The sequence below is a fragment of the Sinohyriopsis cumingii genome, chromosome 12, assembly GCF_028554795.1.
Source record: "Sinohyriopsis cumingii isolate HCF-2022 chromosome 12, ASM2855479v2, whole genome shotgun sequence".
Taxonomy (NCBI): Eukaryota; Metazoa; Mollusca; class Bivalvia; order Unionida; family Unionidae; genus Sinohyriopsis; species Sinohyriopsis cumingii.
The window spans coordinates 128544926-128563786 of NC_142972.1; the positions used below are offsets into that span (position 1 = coordinate 128544926).

General features: G+C 35.0%; 1 protein-coding gene across 1 annotated transcript in view; it reads right to left on the minus strand.

Moving 5' to 3' along the window:
- Nucleotides 1-18861, minus strand: part of LOC149787442 (neural-cadherin-like) — a 171334-nt gene that overhangs the window by 17217 nt on the left and 135256 nt on the right. The window contains exons 27-32 of the mRNA XM_089978058.1: nucleotides 17402-17635; nucleotides 15294-15504; nucleotides 14745-14923; nucleotides 13084-13390; nucleotides 10898-11099; nucleotides 846-1090 (exon numbers count right to left, since the gene is read on the minus strand). Coding sequence (XP_089834184.1) covers nucleotides 846-1090; nucleotides 10898-11099; nucleotides 13084-13390; nucleotides 14745-14923; nucleotides 15294-15504; nucleotides 17402-17635 — 1378 coding nt within the window. The remainder of the gene's footprint in view (nucleotides 1-845; nucleotides 1091-10897; nucleotides 11100-13083; nucleotides 13391-14744; nucleotides 14924-15293; nucleotides 15505-17401; nucleotides 17636-18861) is intronic.

An 18861-nucleotide genomic window follows, 5' to 3' on the forward strand; every position in this document is an offset into this window, starting at 1 on the left:
AAATGGGATCCACAACCATAGTTGCCTTATAACAGGAATATCATTATAATGAAATGGGATCCACAACCATAGTTGCCTTGTAACCGGAATAGCATTATAATGAAATGGGATCCACAATCATAGTTGCCTTGTAACAGGAATAGCATTGTAGTAAAATGGGATCCACAATCATGGTTGCCTTATAACAGAAATAGCATTATAGTAAAATGGGATCCACAACCATAGATGCCTTATAACAGGAATAGCATTATAATGAAATGGAATCCACAATTATAGTTGCCTTGTAACAGGAATAGCACTATAGTAAAATGGGATCCACAATCATAGTTGCCTTATAACAGGAATAGCATTGTAGTAAAATGGGATCCACAATCAGTTGCCTTATAACAGGAATAGCATTATAATGAAATGAATCCACAACCATAGTTGCCTTGTAACAGGAATAGCATTGTAGTTAAATGGGATCCACATCCATAGTTGCTTTGTAACAGGAATAGCATTATAGTAAAATTGGATCCACAATCATAGTTGCCTTACAACAGGAATAGCATTATAGTGAAATGGGGTCCAAACCATAGTTGCCTTGTAACAGGAATAGCATTATAATGAAATGGGATCCACAACCGCAGTTGCCTTGTAACAGGAATATCATTACAGTGAAATGGGGATCCACAACCATAGTTACCTTACAAAAGGAACATTATAATGAAATGTGATCCACAACCATTTTGCCTAATAAAAAGAAATTGCATTATAGTGAAACGGGATCCACAACTGTATTTACCTTATAACAGGACGTTATAGTGAAGAACTGCTATATCAATTATTTTATTTCCTGTACTTACTGAGTAGAATGAAGATGCAGACAATAATGATAACAATGAAGCCTGTGGTTATTCCTGCATTCTCAGTTTCCACATTGGCAAGGACATTACATAACTGACCACTCCATCCAGGCGGACATATACAGGTAAAATTGGTGGGAAAGGGCTCATTTATACAGGTAGACCCCTCAAAACAAGGGTTGTCCCTTTCACAGTAGAGTACATTCAGACAATTGTAGCCATCAGCAAATTTTCCAGGTGGACATCTGCAATAGTAAAGTGCATATACATATTAACAAGGATATTCCTGGTGATTTTATTATAAAAAGCATTCTCTATTATAGGATGCATGATTATGGAATTCATATTAATTCCTCAAAAACTGCAAAAAAATACAAATATTTTCTAGCTCGGTCTTCCTATATTCAGAAAATTCCCACTATTTTTCAGATGGAGGTAGAAACTGCCCTGCCCCACCCTTATTTTCATTTCTAAAACAGATACATATTATCAATGATAAATCAGTGAAGCCAATAAACAAAACTATATTTCCTGTAGAAAAGCCAACATAAACTTCCTCATGTCAACAATACAAGACTTATCCCCAACCTTTTTTTTAAATTTTTGTCAAACAAAAAATGAAAATCTAATCCTCCTGGGCATTAAATCACAGGAAAGTCGTGACTTTACAATAGCATCAATATTTCTGATTATATATGGTTGATTTTACTGTCTCAAATTTTAATGAGCCAATCAGAAAGCATATTATATTCCTTGATGTGTAACCAATTGCAAAGCATATTACATTCTACTGTGTTAAAGAATATTGTGCATACTGTATAAAGAGATTTTCACACCATAAAAATAGACAATTCTACAATGAACAATATCCTGATGGTCTTCAAACTTTATTATTTTGTTAGATTTATTACCAGTTATTACTGGCGTCATGATTACCAATTTGGTGAAGCTTGGTCACTAACAATGAAATAACCAATTACCTGAGTTTGATTTGTATCATTATTTTTGGTCAAAGTTCAGTATCATACCCAATATTTTGGACTGGATCTGTCAGTAAGTGCTCACATAATACCCTTCCCAAGATATCTGGTTTAAGTACAAGTTTTAATAAATGGATAGATAACTCCAAAAGTACCAACCTGACAAAAGCCAAGTCCTGCATTAGTCCTACAACGTAAGACGCATCACCCAATATTTTTGTTCTGGGAGTGATGGGTCTTACTGCCAAAACAACTGCCTTGTGTAGTGTGTTTTGAACTCTACTGAATAAGAGGTGAAATTTTCATGATTATCACATACTTGGCAATAAATATCAACATTCACCCACATACTTATTGATATACTTACTTTGTTGTCTTTACCGTGATTGACTCCAAATCTGACACTAGCAAATGAATGCATTTTTATGTTCTTTTGACATTCATTTCAGTTGAATGCTATGCGATAATGGCGGAGGAATGCAGAAGTAGGTTTCAACAAGGCTGTTTTATTTTAATGAAATTAAAGTATCTAATCATTTTAACAAACAGTGCCATTTTGTTCCTCATAGCCATAATAAAAAGTACATTTCTTTGTTATACTGAAACAAAAAATAGTGTATCTGTGCTTCAGCTGAGAGAATGAACTACAGTTGACAGTATTGGAACCAGTGTGGAATCAAATGAAAATCAAATTGACTCAAACATTCAAGTTATTACTTGATCATGTGACCATTTGCAATGAAAAAAACTACAAGGTGAGTAAAAACATTGTAACTAGTGATTGTACAAACAATGTATGTTTTTCCTACTTGCTGACAATTGTGTTAGTAAAAGAAATACATTGGCATAAAATCGCATACACTATTGACATGACATATGGTTCAATAACTTAAGTGTGTCATTAATTCTCTTTGTTGTTTTACAATTATAAATAACAAAGTTAGTGGATGGCTGTACAAATAGAGCTGATCGATTTAATTTTGGATAGCACAGGGATTAATTTCAGAATGATTAACAACATCAAGTATCGGTTTATTTGCAGACATAACAGTTGTGAAATATGATATAAAAAAAATAGCTGATTTTTATTAGTTTATGATATAAACAGTTTACTATATAAAGCTTGAGATATCAGTTTGTATTTTTGTACTGTTTATATTAATATGGCAACAAAGTAAGCACAGACGAATAGAGATGCCAGACATCATAAGAAAGATTTGTTGTCTTACCAAAATACCAAAATCGGTGGGGGGGGGGGGAAGTGCTAACAAATACCAGCCGTTATAATAATGTGAACCAAATGCATGTCTTATTCAATATTTTATTTCAAACATTTTTTAAAATAAAGTAGGAAATACATGTATAGGGTATGAAGACAGCTTAAAATAAAACTGATGAATTTAATTATACGGAAAACTCATTATTCCGGACATATTCACTGGGAATGAAGGTGTCTGGATTAACCCTTTACCTCAGAGACCATAGTGACAAAGTGCAGCATGCTATAAATAGAACACCTGTTACCTAGCCGACCACATACGCATAGCCTGCCTGTGATTTGTTAAGCAATGTAGTTTATGTTACGTTTAACAGCAATTTTAACCATTTTACATTTTTGGTACACATCTATTAAATGTGGAAAAATTTAAGAGTAAAGTCCTATTGTTATAGCTGTGTAATTATTTTTCAGGGAAGAATTTTTTATGTGCTTTAAAATCTTGAGAGAACTCATTCACCGTCATGTCAGTGAGGCCGCATGACCAACTGTAGCTGCCATTTCTCATACTTGAAATTTACAAGTTTTTCGTCTGTGTCTACATCACTAAGTCATCTGAATTTGATAATTTAAAAAAAAAACTAATTGCTGCCTACATCAATATCAGAGCCTTTACCTAAGTTATTGAATCTTTCATGGTTGTGATTCTAATCGTGAAAACTTTGTAAGTACTGAATGAAATCCTGCCTGTGAACTGTTAAGCAATGTAGTGTATGTTACGTTTAACAGCAATTTTAACCATTTTACATTTTTGGTACATATATATGTGGAAAAATTTAAGAGTAAAGTCCAATTGTTATAGCTGTGTAATTATTTTTCACATTAGAAATTTTTTTATGTGCTTCAAAATCAAGAGAGACATTGTTCACCATCACGTTAGTGAGGCCACGTGACCTACTGTAGCTGCCATTTCCAATATTCGAAATTTACAAGGTTTTCATCTGTGTCTACATCACTAAGTCATCTGAATTTGATAATTTATAAAAGCTAATTGCTGCCTACATTAATATCTGAGACTTTATCTAATTTATTAATCTTTCGTGGTTGTTATTCTAATCGTGAAAACTTTGTACGTACTGAATGAAATCCGCGGCTGCCATTTTGGAGAGTGGAGATTATGACCCAGTTACTTTAAATAGCAGATATTGACCAGTGCATGAATAGCGACCACGTGATCTGACGTAACTGTCATTCGCAGAAATGAATGTAGTATCTAATTGGGAGGTTTTCCCCCAAGGTGGCACTATGAAAACTAGCTCAAAATGGCTGATGTTTACAGCAGGCATCAAAAGGCGCTTCCATGCGAATCTTGCAGAAGCGTCAAAAGGCGCTTCCATGCGAATGGAGATGGGGCGTCCAAAGACGCTTGTATGAGGTAAAGGGTTAATGAGGTTACACTAATTTTTAAAGCTTTCTGTACAAAAGCGTGATAAAAATATAACTTTAAATAACTTTAATGTTTGAGTAGAATTTTAACAATCAGAGATTGATACATGTACAATGACACCGTCAAATTTGCATAGGGAAGTTGTTTTATTATAATGATTTTATTTTCATGTACAATTCCTCAAATTTTATTATTTTTGAACAGATTCTTTCAGGATTGTCAAGATCAAGTTTTATATTAATTTTACGCCTTGCTTCCTGATTTTGATTTCAAAATTTGGATCGTGGATTTCTGGATTAGTGGAGGAAATTAACATTCAGGAATTCCGTTCTGTTTAATTATGTCCAAATAACAAGGTTTCCAGATGAATGGAATCTGGATAAACTAACTTCCTTGGCATTTGCTCTCCTGAACACAATGATCAACTGACCATATCAAAAGCAATGCATCTTAAGAAAACATGGTTTAAATAGAAATAAATCTGACCTTTAGAAAAAGAAAAAGAAATTCTAAATGATGTCAGTCGCATATATAGCTAATATCCTGCCTCTTTCACGGTTACATACACAATGACGTATGGGTTATTGCAACTAATTTGAATAATTTTAGAGTTATGGCTCATAAATACAAACAAGTGCACATTATTTCGCACAGAAAAAAATGTAATTGTTACAAAAACAGTATGCCACTGTTGACAATATACATTCTGCGAATACTGCGTTTCAAGGAACTATTGCTCTCTTTAGGCTTTCACACATGTGGAGAATACGCTTTTTTAAAGTTCAAGCTCCACTCGATATAAGCAACGAGCATGTTCGGGTGTGAATCCTAACAATGAATCAAGCTTGGTAAGCTAGGCTGCAGTAGCGCATCCAGGACTCTTTACTCCACTTGCTTTGGCAGTATATAAATTATTTGTACTGCTATGCAGTAAAAAGTCAAATGATAACTAAATTAGACTTCTCACTCTCTCTTCCTTATAAGTATTCACACATATTCCTTTACAGAGGCACCACAAAAGTAAATATGACCTCGAAATCTTCCTTAAAAACAAGAATGCGATGATAAAAGACATTTTATGTTAATTATTTATAACAATAGTTCTGGTTCTATCTAGTTGTTTAGAGAGTTCCTTGAGTTTGGGAATGAATTTGCCAGAATGTCTTGGATTTATATTGTGCTTATAATATGGAAAAGCTCTGTACTCCCTGCCAGGCACAAAAGTGAAAATATTCTCCTCCACATGAGAGCAAACTATTTTCTCAACATTGCCATCTCTGTTTTGACTCCTCCTTCGGTGCCTGAAAATCTCATTCTCTACCATCTTATCGTAAAAAAGCAAATAAAGCAATTCTCCCAAAGGACCTATGATTTGACTGCACCTAATAATTGTATTTTCAGTGTATCGACCTTAAGCTCCTTGCAACTGATCCTTGAATAGCCTGTTCAGGACTTCAATCATGAGGTCCATGGGAAGGTTTCTACCAATACCCCCTCCATAACTAACTGTCCTGTTTCATGTAATTTCATGCCGTAGTTTTTCAGGTAATTAACCATTTGTAGCAGCAATCAGGCAATGTGCGAGAATCAAGTACTTGAGGTGTCTCTTTGCGAGAAAATTTATTATATACAGGCACCAGTGGGACAGCAAAGCCTCGCCATCTGTTTCTCACACAGCATCGCGTCTACAAAGAAGATTAAGACCACTCCATAACATCCCCAAGGAGTAATTGTAAATGTGGTCATCCTCTGGTAAATGATCTTCCTCTTTCTTTAACATTATTTTCCCTTTTCTTCAGCCTGCTTTGTTCGTATGTTGAGTCTTGCTCTTTGGATAATTTCCTTTGCAATATGAGCAGTACCATTTCCCTTTTGGCACCTAGTCAAGAGTCATTCCGAGACAAACAAGATGATACCATTCTTTACCTAAACATTACATCTTATCATTGTCTCATCAGCACCAAGATCGGTATGGCATGAACAGTAATGGGTTGGTCGTTGGATCTTCTGTCTACAGTCTTCACTACAATACCATTCTGTGGGTATATTATCCCTTCATTGTCTCATCAGCACCAAGATCGGTATGGCATGAACAGTAATGGGTTGGTCGTTGGATCTTCTGTCTACAGTCTTCACTACAATACCATTCTGTGGGTATATTATCCCTATCAACATTCAAACACGAGTAATGAAACCACTCTCCATTCGGACAGTTTCCTCTTATTTCACATCCAATAAAGTCATCATCATTCTCTTCATCACAGCAAAATCCTACTGAAGCAGTATCATCTGGTTTCAGAAGTGCTTCTGTGTCCAATTTATGCCAAGCATGGCATGCTATGTTATCGCTGACCTTTTGTAAGTAATGTTTCCTTTCAACAAAATTTGCATCTTCAATCAACGCAGGGGCTTCTGGGGGTCGACTGTATTTGTATTGTATATTCAGCTGATCTGTGACAAGTAGTAAAACCAACCCTTCTGTTACAAGGCACATCAGTTCCCATGCATGGGCAAAGGTTTAACTTATATAGAAATCTGGGGCATTAGCTTTTAATTTCCAATCAAGATGGGTCGCAGGGACGCTGTTTACAGTTATATATGCAAGCGCCATATTAATGTAAATGTTAGATGTATCTGGTGTCAGATGGCATGTTGATATCTTTTTTTCCTATGTTGTCCCAGCATGATGTAAATCAGCAATGTAGCTCATCATTCCATGCACTTTCTTTATCGTCCTGTGGAGGGTCTTCCTCTTCAATTTTATCTTCTGCTCTCTCAATTACATCTCCTTCATTCTCCGTTAGGTCTAATTGTTCAAAATCATCATCTTCTTTGTATTCCTCTTCTTCATCATCCAGTGTCTTGCCAATTGTACGCTGATGACACTCAAATATACAAATCTAGCCACCCAACTAAAGTTGATGCTACCATCCAAGGTGTAGAGAGGTGCATTTCTGATGTGAAATCATGGATGACACGTAACAAGCTGCAGATGAATGATGATAAAACTTAGGCTATTCTGATCACAACAAAAAGACTTTCTCATTCACATCCTTTACCTCAAACAATAAATATAAGCAAGACAAACATTAAATTCACACAATCAGTATGAAACCTAGGTGTTACTCTGCACAGTACTCTCACGCTGCACCAACATGTCATAAACATATGAAAGGTTGCATATCTTGTGCTGAGACGCATCAGCTCCATTTGCAAATATCTTTTAGCTGATGCCACTAACACTAGTATGTTCATTAGTACTTTCAAGACTGGACTATTGTAACTCAATTCTGTCTGGTTCATCTCAATATCTACTTCAGAAACTTTAAAAAGTTCAAAACACAGCTGCTCGGATCATACTTAGAGTATGACGATCAGAGCACACCTTCCCGCTGCTCTGTACCCTACACTGGCTATCCATTCGAACCAGAATCAAACACAAAATTTGTTCTCTGTGCTACGTTTCACTGACGGACTCCAGTCCAACACACCTATCTGACCTCACCCATGTGTACACACCAGCAAGATACTTACGCTCCTCTTCTGAGGATTGTATACTCATTATTCCCACCATGAAAACAAAGTCATATGGAACAGCATTCTTTTGCATCCCAGGGCCCAGCAACATGGAATTAATTGCCCATTGAACTTAGACACAAAGGCACAGTAATCCCTTTCAAGAGTGCTCTTAAAACTCACTTATTTCGACTGCAAGAACAAACTTAAAGACTTAATAATGTTCCCTACCTTAAATATTTACAGCAGGTTCTTATGTTTTTCTAATTTCATGGTGTTTGTTCTCTGTAATAATATCATTATATATGGTTTTTATATATATGTTATAGGTGTTGTCTAATGTTGTAAAGCACTTAGAGCTTCAAAAGATTAGGTGCTATACAAAATTATTATTATTATTATTATTATCACTATCTATCATAAATATTTAATTAGAAGAAACAAATACATGTTTAATGACACAATACCTTTCTTCAAGAGGTATACAGATTTGGTATGGTTATGTCTATAGTGCCTATTTGAACAGTAAGCAATGTTTCATTTCGTTCAAGACTGACTTGAACCTACTTTGGCATACCTCGACTAGCAATGCATTTCAACAAATTCAAATGTATGTCAACTGGCCAGGAAAATGTGTCCATTTGCAAGTGTCAGATATTGATTCCACCAGGATAAAGATGGTACAGTAAGTATATTAATTACACATAAATTAGTGGAAGAGTGTCGATACAGGCTGCTAAGGATGTGCGATATTCCTGAAACTTTGACTACTTGTTCTGATGTCAACAACATTGGAACAACACGCTATATAAGGCTGTTATTTGGATAGTAAGACATAGCACTAAAACAAAAACGTGCCATGTCTTAAATTGTAGGACTAGTCTTGTATGGGATACAAACTCTTGTCATGATACAAACACATTAGCAAGACTCTTCTCTGTTCTCTGTAATAATATCATTATATATGTTTATATATTTCAAAACAATATCTCAAACTATTCTGATTCCATTTGCTGAGTGTATAATAAACTTGGTTTTGGTTAAGGTTAGGGTTAGGGATAGGGTTAGGGTTAGGGATATTGACAGAATAATTATTGTTTAATCACCCATTTTGTAATCCAAAACTGATGACTGTTTATAAATCTTAACCGATTCCTGACACTGTCCTTGCCTAAGTTGAAATATAAAAGCATTATCTGACTGAAAAACAATGGTAAGGTTAGTGTTAGATGGATGACACTCTTATTTGCATTCAGTTTTGTCAGGACTTCATTGGTCCTTGAGTTAATGCCTGCAATCCTGATCAAATACAAATAATTGATTGGTTGATTGAATTTTCAGGCACTATGATTAACTTTTTCTGTGCAAGTTTAGGAAGAATTAAGCATTTCATTTCTTAAATAAGAACTTTAAAATGTTTGCTAAGCTAGGCAATTACTGATTACTCCAAACAAACTGCACAGACCCAGATCTGCTGGTGCATTATGTGATGGCAGATCTGGGTCTGTGCAGTTTGCAGTAGATCTCATCTTTTAAGTGAGTACATATGGTTATTTCTTCGCCAATTTGAACTAAATAAAAAATCTACAAGCAAATTTTTTACTCGTTTTAATTGACCATGTTCCCACCATCAGTATGATTTATGGTGACCTTATCTACCACTTTTCTAATATCATTCAACACAACACGACACACAATTGTTGTTTAATGCTGTAATGCTTTAATACCCATGTATACAGGGCATATTGTGCTTTTGGCAATCTTGTTTGAAAATACATTTACCATCATGCAGCACCTCACCTAACTTTTTGTTGGCTTAACAGCCCAGTAAAAACTGCATCCATTCATTTAAATTATGTATCAATTACAATCTCAAAAATGGTTGAATACTATTAGTGTGAACAACCCAACTGGAAGTCTCTATGAATATGTAAGTGACCCCACTGAAAGTCTTTATGAATACATTAAGTGACCCAGTGGGAAGTCTTAATACATAAGTGACCCAACCCTAAGTCTTTATGAATACATTAAGTGACCCAATGGGAAGTCTTAATACATAAGTGACCCAACCCTAAGTCTTTATGAATACATGAAGTGACCCAATGGGAAGCCTTAATACATAAGTGACCCAACCATAAGTCTTTATAAATACCCAAGTGACCCAAATGGTAGTTGTAATCAATACATGTGTGACCTATCTGGAAGTTTCAATCAATACACAAATCTTAATTAATACACAAGTTTGGTTTGATGGTATACAGCACAGCAACACAAATTGGCTAATTACAACCAATGCAACTGGAGTAAAGTGTCTTGCCCAAAGGACACACCAGAGGCCCACCCAGCCTGGTCTGATAGTAGGATTTTGAACCTGCAAAAAACATCAGTGACCCAACCAGAAGTCTTAATCAATACTTAAGCAAGCCAAAAGAAAATCTAAATCAATAGACAAGTGACCCAACCAGAAAATCTAAATCAATAGACAAGTGACCCAACCAGAAAATCTAAATCAACAGACAAGTGACCCAACCAGAAAATCTAAATCAATAGACAAGTGACCCAACCAGAAGTCTTTATCGATACACAAATGACCCAACCAGAAGTTTTAATCAATACAAAAGTGACCCAATATGGACTTTTCATTAACATTCCATGAAGACTGAGTTTCTAACTCCTTTAATGAATTATTTCTTTTCTTTCTTGATACTTTTATCAGAAAATTAATGTTTTTCAATAAAATGTGTTTGTTTTCAAACTCAAGCACATTTTATATGCACTGTTCAGTGCCTTTTGGAGCCAACCTAAAACTCCAACACTTTTAATAAAAACTACCAAGATTCCAGCATTTTTCAAAATTATGCAAACTCTGTGGCTTGAATAAGAAGAATCTCACCTGCACTCATATGCATCCCAAAGAGGATAGCACTGCATTTGATACGGGCTTCCAGGGGGGCATCGGACATTTTTACAGTCATCTCGTTTGCAATCGTTGTCCACATTTCTTTCATATTCCAGTAAAGCGGTCCCACTAATGGTGTTCTCTGACACCTGCATTGGGAACCAGCCATCGTTCAGTCTTATGTCATTCACACAAGCTAAAATGAAACCATGAACAAATCACTGTTATGGTTATTACTATCATCATTACTTTCTAATGCAAATGATGAAAAGTAAGTACCATTCACAACACAATGAATATAACAAGCCATAATGAAACATTGCTAACAGTCATTGGTTCAGTAATCATTCAATTTACACATACAAATTCTACACTTTAAGTAAAAGATACAGGCAATGTTTAGTATGTATGTAGCATGGATAGATGGGTAGGCAGGTAGGTAGGTATTGATGTATGTAGGATGGATAGATGGGTAGGCAAGTAGGTAGGTATTGATGTATGTAGGATGGATAGATGGGTAGGCAAGTAGGTAGGTATTGATGTATGTAGGATGGATAGATGGGTAGGCAAGTAGGTAGGTATTGATGTATGTAGTATGGATAGATGGGTAGGCAAGTAGGTAGGTATTGATGTATGTAGTATGGATAGATGGGTAGGCAAGTAGGTAGGTATTGATGTATGTAGTATGGATAGATGGGTAGGCAAGTAGGTAGGTATTGATGTATGTAGGATGGATAGATGGGTAGGCAAGTAGGTAGGTATTGATGTATGTAGGATGGATAGATGGGTAGGCAAGTAGGTAGGTATTGATGTATGTAGGATGGATAGATGGGTAGGCAAGTAGGTAGGTATTGATGTATGTAGGATGGATAGATGGGTAGGCAAGTAGGTAGGTATTGATGTATGTAGTATGGATAGATGGGTAGGCAAGTAGGTAGGTATTGATGTATGTAGTATGGATAGATGGGTAGGCAAGTAGGTAGGTATTGATGTATGTAGTATGGATAGATGGGTAGGCAAGTAGGTAGGTATTGATGTATGTAGTATGGATAGATGGGTAGGCAAGTAGGTAGGTATTGATGTATGTAGGATGGATAGATGGGTAGGCAAGTAGGTAGGTATTGATGTATGTAGGATGGATAGATGGGTAGGCAAGTAGGTAGGTATTGATGTATGTAGTATGGATAGATGGGTAGGCAAGTAGGTAGGTATTGATGTATGTAGTATGGATAGATGGGTAGGCAAGTAGGTAGGTATTGATGTATGTAGTATGGATAGATGGGTAGGCAAGTAGGTAGGTATTGATGTATGTAGTATGGATAGATGGGTAGGCAAGTAGGTAGGTATTGATATATGTAGGATGGATAGATGAGTAGGCAAGTAGGTAGGTATTGATGTATGTAGGATGGATAGATGGGTAGGCAAGTAGGTAGGTATTGATGTATGTAGGATGGATAGATGGGTAGGCAAGTAGGTAGGTATTGGGTTTTATGGCACTTCTTTATGATCCTGGCCTCACAGTGCCATTTACATAATGTTTTAAAAACATAATGGTAAAACTGCACAAAAAATTAGAAAGATAAGCCCTGTCAAATTAATGAAAAAATAGTCTAACAAGATAAAAGGAAAAACTGTTAACATTCTTTAAGTGATATACAAAATAATGACTCTTGGACCTTTAATAATAGAATACAGACAATCTAGGTTAACTTCCATAGTCATAAAAATCATGAACAAAAGCTAACATACATACAAATTAAATATACATAAGATATATTTCAGTGATAATATACAATAAAGCTGGAGAAGGTGACTGCTACAAATTGCTGCCAGATTGAGCCTTCCCTTTCCTCATGAAGTTGCAATAACATGAAAGTATACTAGCAAGTACTAAATTAAAGAAAATCTGTACAAAGGGGTTGACATGTACAAATGTATATATGACTCCTACTAAGTCGAATTGAATGAACATCAGTTATTTACTTGTTTAGGAGAGAAAGAAATGTATTCTTCAAAAATTAACAAATATCTTTGTTGAATTAATAAATTATGGTGATTAAACATAATTTTCCAAACATGAAGAGCCTTAATTGATTAATTGAGTTTGGCTGAAAGTCTATTCATGACATAAAAGAAGTTTTAAGAAATCAAGTTTGTCATTATATTTCAGGTTTACGTACTGCTATTTAGGTCCTGCCCCTGAGGTAGAGGATTTCTGCTGAATACAACATATGCCCCTGACACAATCTGATCCATCTTCATGGAAAACATCTGATGTCCATCAGTCGGACCATAAGTCTCATTGCGGTAGCGCTCCTCCCCACCATCCATCTTCAACTCAAACCACTTGCCACTTCGGGTCAAAGTGACAGAATGCCACTGACCATTGCTGGCCCTAGCATATGACAATGCTAGCTCAAGATCGCCATCACCCTTGACATAACTGTCACCCAGGTTGTACCGCACATGCACATGTCCTCTGCGGAGCTAAAAAAAGAAAAAGTTATCTTTCTTACATTGCTACCTTTACTTGAAAAAACGATTTCATTGCTTAACCTGATGTCATGTTTGCTGATATGTTCTATGAAAAAACTCTGTTAACATTGACATGTCAATTTCCATTTTATCCTCAGAAAGAAAATATCATTATGATTTTCAATATAGATAATAATTAAGATTATCAATATGGATTATAACTTAGATTATCAATATGGATAATAATTAAGATTATCAATATGGATAATAATTAACATTATCAATATGGATTATAATTAAGATTATCAACATGGATTATAATTAAGATTTTCAATATGGAATATACTTAAGATTATCAATATGGATTATAAATTAAAGTTTTCTCTTCCAGATTATGAATATGAAGTATAAATTAATATCTTATCTTCTAGATTATCAATGCACTACTTAAAACGACAAAAATTTTATTAAAGATTCTGAGATTTAATTAGATTTTCTGTAACATATCAGTAACCTTCAAACGTTAATTGGCCAACTCCAGAAACAATAGATGTAACATGGATTTAACTACATATTAAGTAACATATCAGTAACTCTGAATCGCTTTTTGGCTGTTTCCACAAGGAAAAAAAGATGTTGATTTTGTGCCACCTCCATCACAAGTTTTTAAAATTTTGATTGGATTTATTTTCTTTGTCCCTAGTAAATTTTTTGACAATAAAAAGCTAATCATTTTGTTATGTCGATAAACATACAATAGGATTGCTGAAAGAGGTTGCACAACACAATAAATTTTACCTTTAGTTTTATTCACCTGTGCATTACTCAAAAGATATTAACTAAATATACAGTTTCTAAAGACAATACTGTGGTCCCTGTTTAGTGGGGCTGATCAATTTGCACTTAACAGATGACCTTGTAAAAGGATTGGCCCATGATGGTCAAATTATACAAACTTAACATCATGCAGATCAGAGTGTGGCATCTCATTAGCAAGGCCTCTCAAAAAACGGGACCAATGGTGATTAAAATAAATGCAATAACAATTTTATAAGAGCACTTGCCCATTATTGTGAAAATTCCAATAAATAGACAGACTATTTTCCTGATGAAAACTATCTTACACATTAAAAGTGCACATCATAAACATTAAAAAACACAGGACTGGACATGGTCCCTTCTGCTGTAACCTTGAACAAGGCACACATCTCACTAGCTAAAGTAAAATCAAATTAACTTCTACTAAGTTCACCAATGGACCTGTGCATTCTCTATAAAAGTAGTACAAGCCCAATACACAGTAACTTGGATTTTCAGGCTACGAGTTTCAAAATATAATGGAAGTGGAACATTTTTTAACCCTTACCTCCAAAGTGATGTATTCATCCGTGTTGGAGGGAAGATGAAGCAGGATGCCATCTTCATCCCTGGTCCTGAAGGAGATCTGGACTGATGTTGTCCTTGATCTCACATGCTGACTGAAGAACTCTTGTTTCAGTGTCCAGCCAAGGAAACTGTTCTCCTTGAAATCACGGATGGTGGTTTCTGAAAAAGAGATATAAGTTGCCTTATATAACTCTTACTGATTTTTTTCAAGTATGCACAAAGCAACCCCTCTTAAGCAGCCGAACATGGGATGGAACAATTCTGGACATTTTAACTGAGTATTATAAAGTGAAGTATAACATCACAAAATACAGGTCAAACAGCAAGAGGATAAAAAGCAACATTGCCTGAGATGGCTGTAGTGAAGACAGAGTGACTGATATGAAGATTGTATGCATGCAAGAAATCAGACAGCTGCAGTCATTTTGGGCTGGAAAAGTTTTAAATATCTGGTTTATAATTATTCCTAGAAGCAACAGAAATATATATTCTTATAATACTGAAGATCTCTTGAAATAGCAGAGCTTACCAGTATCACACTTATGCCCCGAGCTAGGTCGGTAACCTGGCTTACAGGTACACTTGTACGTCTCACTAATCAGGTCAGTAACCTCACAGACTCCATGTTCTCCACATTGTGGACCGTTGACAGAGTTCACACCACAGACTAAATCCTCATCTGGACAGCCATTTTGGTGTCTCTCCCCAGCTGAATATGGCCCGGTGTAAAGATCATACAGCTGGTAGGAAAATACGAGAATCAGAATCCATACATCTTTGGTAATTTGTGTGAAAGGTTATCGGCGTACTGCAAAACTATGTTCTGAATAATTACATTATGAAATCTTAAATAGACATGAAAACTAATTTCAATCCATATGCAGCACCATATTAAAATCATTTTAACACATCTTTGGTGAAGTTGTGTGAAAGGTTATTGGCGCACTACAAAACTATGTTATGAATAATTACATTATGAAATCTTAAATAGACATGAAAACTAATTTCAATCCATATGCAGCACCATACTAAAATCTTTGAAAAATGCATTATATGAATCCTTCCATCTTTGTAAAAATATTAAACCCATTTTGTCTTGCATCTCTCTTTTAACTAAAAACCTAATGCTCAAATCTTGCTAAATCATGTACATGTCAATCAGAACTGACGTTCAATTATTTTATGTATTTACTGACACTTTTCTGAAAAAATAATGGCTAGCTCTAAGCCTGGGGCCTATTTAAATCTCATATGGGCCACTCATTAAAAAAACTGGGGCTTATTTAAATCTTATATAGGCCACTCATTAAAAAAACTGGGACTTATTTAAATCTCATATGGGCCACTCATTAAAAAACTGGCCTATTTAAATCTCATACGGGCCACTCATGAAAAAACTGGGGCCTATTTAAATCTCATATGGGCCACTCATTAAAAAAACTGGGGCTTATTTAAATCTTATATGGGCCACTCATTAAAAAAGTTCAGTATTAAACCTGGGCATAGCTGCCAACCCCAAAGTACAAAAATGCTTACTGCTTATGACAAAAATACCAATTTTCAGAAACAAATATAGATTTTTAAAACTTTAATGCATATGTAACTATATACAACCAATAGTAAAGTAGGACAATAACTTATTTAATTATTTAATTTCAAAGATGCATGTGTTACACTATTGCACCTTCTGAATAGGCACCATGTCTGATTCAAGTGCTCATTCAGAAGGTGCAAGAATGCGACACCTACTCAGACACAGGCTGTTTACAGGAACCTTTTCCACACCTTGTTTTTTCAATCATTATCGATTCCAATGTACCATCTTCCACTGATGATCTGAATTCTGTGCAATTTTGAAATGTTTTCATTTTAGTACACAAGTAATGATTTGTGATTTTACTGTCTGGAAAAAGTGTGCAAAATAAATCACCAGCAACCGAAGTAAATGAGGAAGGTTCATTTCTAAAATAAATTTAGCAAACCAAACTTCAATAAAATTACACACCAAGGTTCTCTCTGGCATTTATAAACATCGCAAGTTTAGGCTGAGTTGCTGATAATGAAGCAGCTTGCTGACATTTATTAGCTTTCTCGTGCTGTTTTATGTCATGGGTGCCTCCATGCCCAATAGTGAAATCACAATTACACAATTTGTAAAATGCAAAGTTTTCTCTTTCACTAGATGGTTTCATAAATCTAAACAAAATGATACGATCTTCCTTCCAGTTCTGTTTTCTGGAGAAAATTCTGAATCTTCTGCTTTTCTTTTTGACACGACTAGAAGCTGAACATTAGGAAGATGAGATACACTGATAGCAGCAAGTACTTTGTGCAATCCAATGTGGTGATTAAAGACTGGTATGGTAGCCACGATTTCAAATGAACCAATCATATTTTAGAACTCTATATCCCTACATACATGCAATACATTTACTCTCAGAATGGAACTGGGTATCTGTTCTAAACAGAAAACTGCAAGGAAATGTTTTATTTAATTTTTTAAAATAAAAAACGGATTTTTAACAAAACATATACAGCCCTATTCAGGTCCAAAATATGGGACAAATACAGAAAAAAGGGGACACTTGGCAGATAAGCCTGGGGCATATCTAAATCGTTACATCAACTGTTACTCACCTTTCCACTGTGTTTGAGATTTCGGACACATCCATAGAAATTCTCATCTGTTATGTGATTAGGATACGTAGGTTTGGCATACCGTCCTCCCATCTGAAGCACAGAGTTTACATTAAGGTACATATTCTCCCCTGGTGTGACCCCTGACACTTCACAAGGACGGCGGTCATCGTAGGTGTCAGCTGCACTGTTAACATCTGTCATGGAACATCTGTCTACAATCATTGTTACTTTCTACAAAAAGTAAAGATATAAAATGAGTTAGAACTTAATGTTATACAATGCAGTCAAAACACAGAAAAATTTAAAAAAATAAAATAAATAAATAAATATAATACCAATGAATACATTCATACTCTACTAACCCCCCAAAATATGCAGGAATTCACATTGAGTTTATTTCTTCTTCCCTCCTTTCACCATTTAAAAAAAAAATCACCAAATCATGAAATCATCTCCAATATTCTTTATTAACTGGTAATATCAAAACAAAACTATTTTCTTATGTTTCAGCAAACATGTTCACAAGACAAATGCAGCATGAAAATCCAGGTCATGGCCTTTTTGAACCCAAGAATTTCAAACTCATTTCATTTACCGTCAATAAATATCCACATGTCAAGTTTTATTTAATCCAAAATTAATATAATAAAATCGAACTTTATTTTATTTATTGTTGACAGTGCTGACAATCAACATTCTCAATGAAAATGAATGAAATATATAGTCTGGTTAAAAGTGATTTTGTATATAAACAAGAAACTGCAAAAATGCAAACTGATCTTTGACTAGGCCCCAAGGTCAAGTAGGTTTGATTTTCAAACCTGTTTATACATCAACATTTTAGATGAATTACGAGTGTGAAGTCTTTTAGTGCAAACCCCATGTGAATAGGACGTAATGACAAGATATTCCAGCTGTATGCCATAGTGGCAAATCATTTTTAATCCGTTCCATTTTTATTTAGGACCATTTACAAAAATCATAATAAATCTTTTAATTAAAATTCCATGCCAATATGACCATCTATTTAAGTGGAGTAGCAATAACATATGGCCACCATGTTTGATTATAACATAACCAAAAGAATCAAAAATAACTTTTCATTTTTTCTTTCAAGGTTTGAGTGCATCCCTTAAAATAATCAGAATCATGCAAATTGGTGTCTTTTTAATGGATCGATAAATTCTGCAACTGAGTCTGCGAGGTGAATCGAAACTAAAGACAGCATAATAAGAACTGTCAAGCCCTTCTGATGAATGGTTTGGTTACGATAATTCTGCCTAATATTTAGGTTGCAAGTTCATACTACAAACATACAGACTTAAAGGTCATATTGTCTAAAATCTGCAGCTGCAATGCAAGGCAACTCCAACACATGGATTATTGATGTTCAAATATCCCTCCATTTCTCCTTTCATTAATTTTGGCATCAAAACTTTAGTTAACAGTCATGTTCA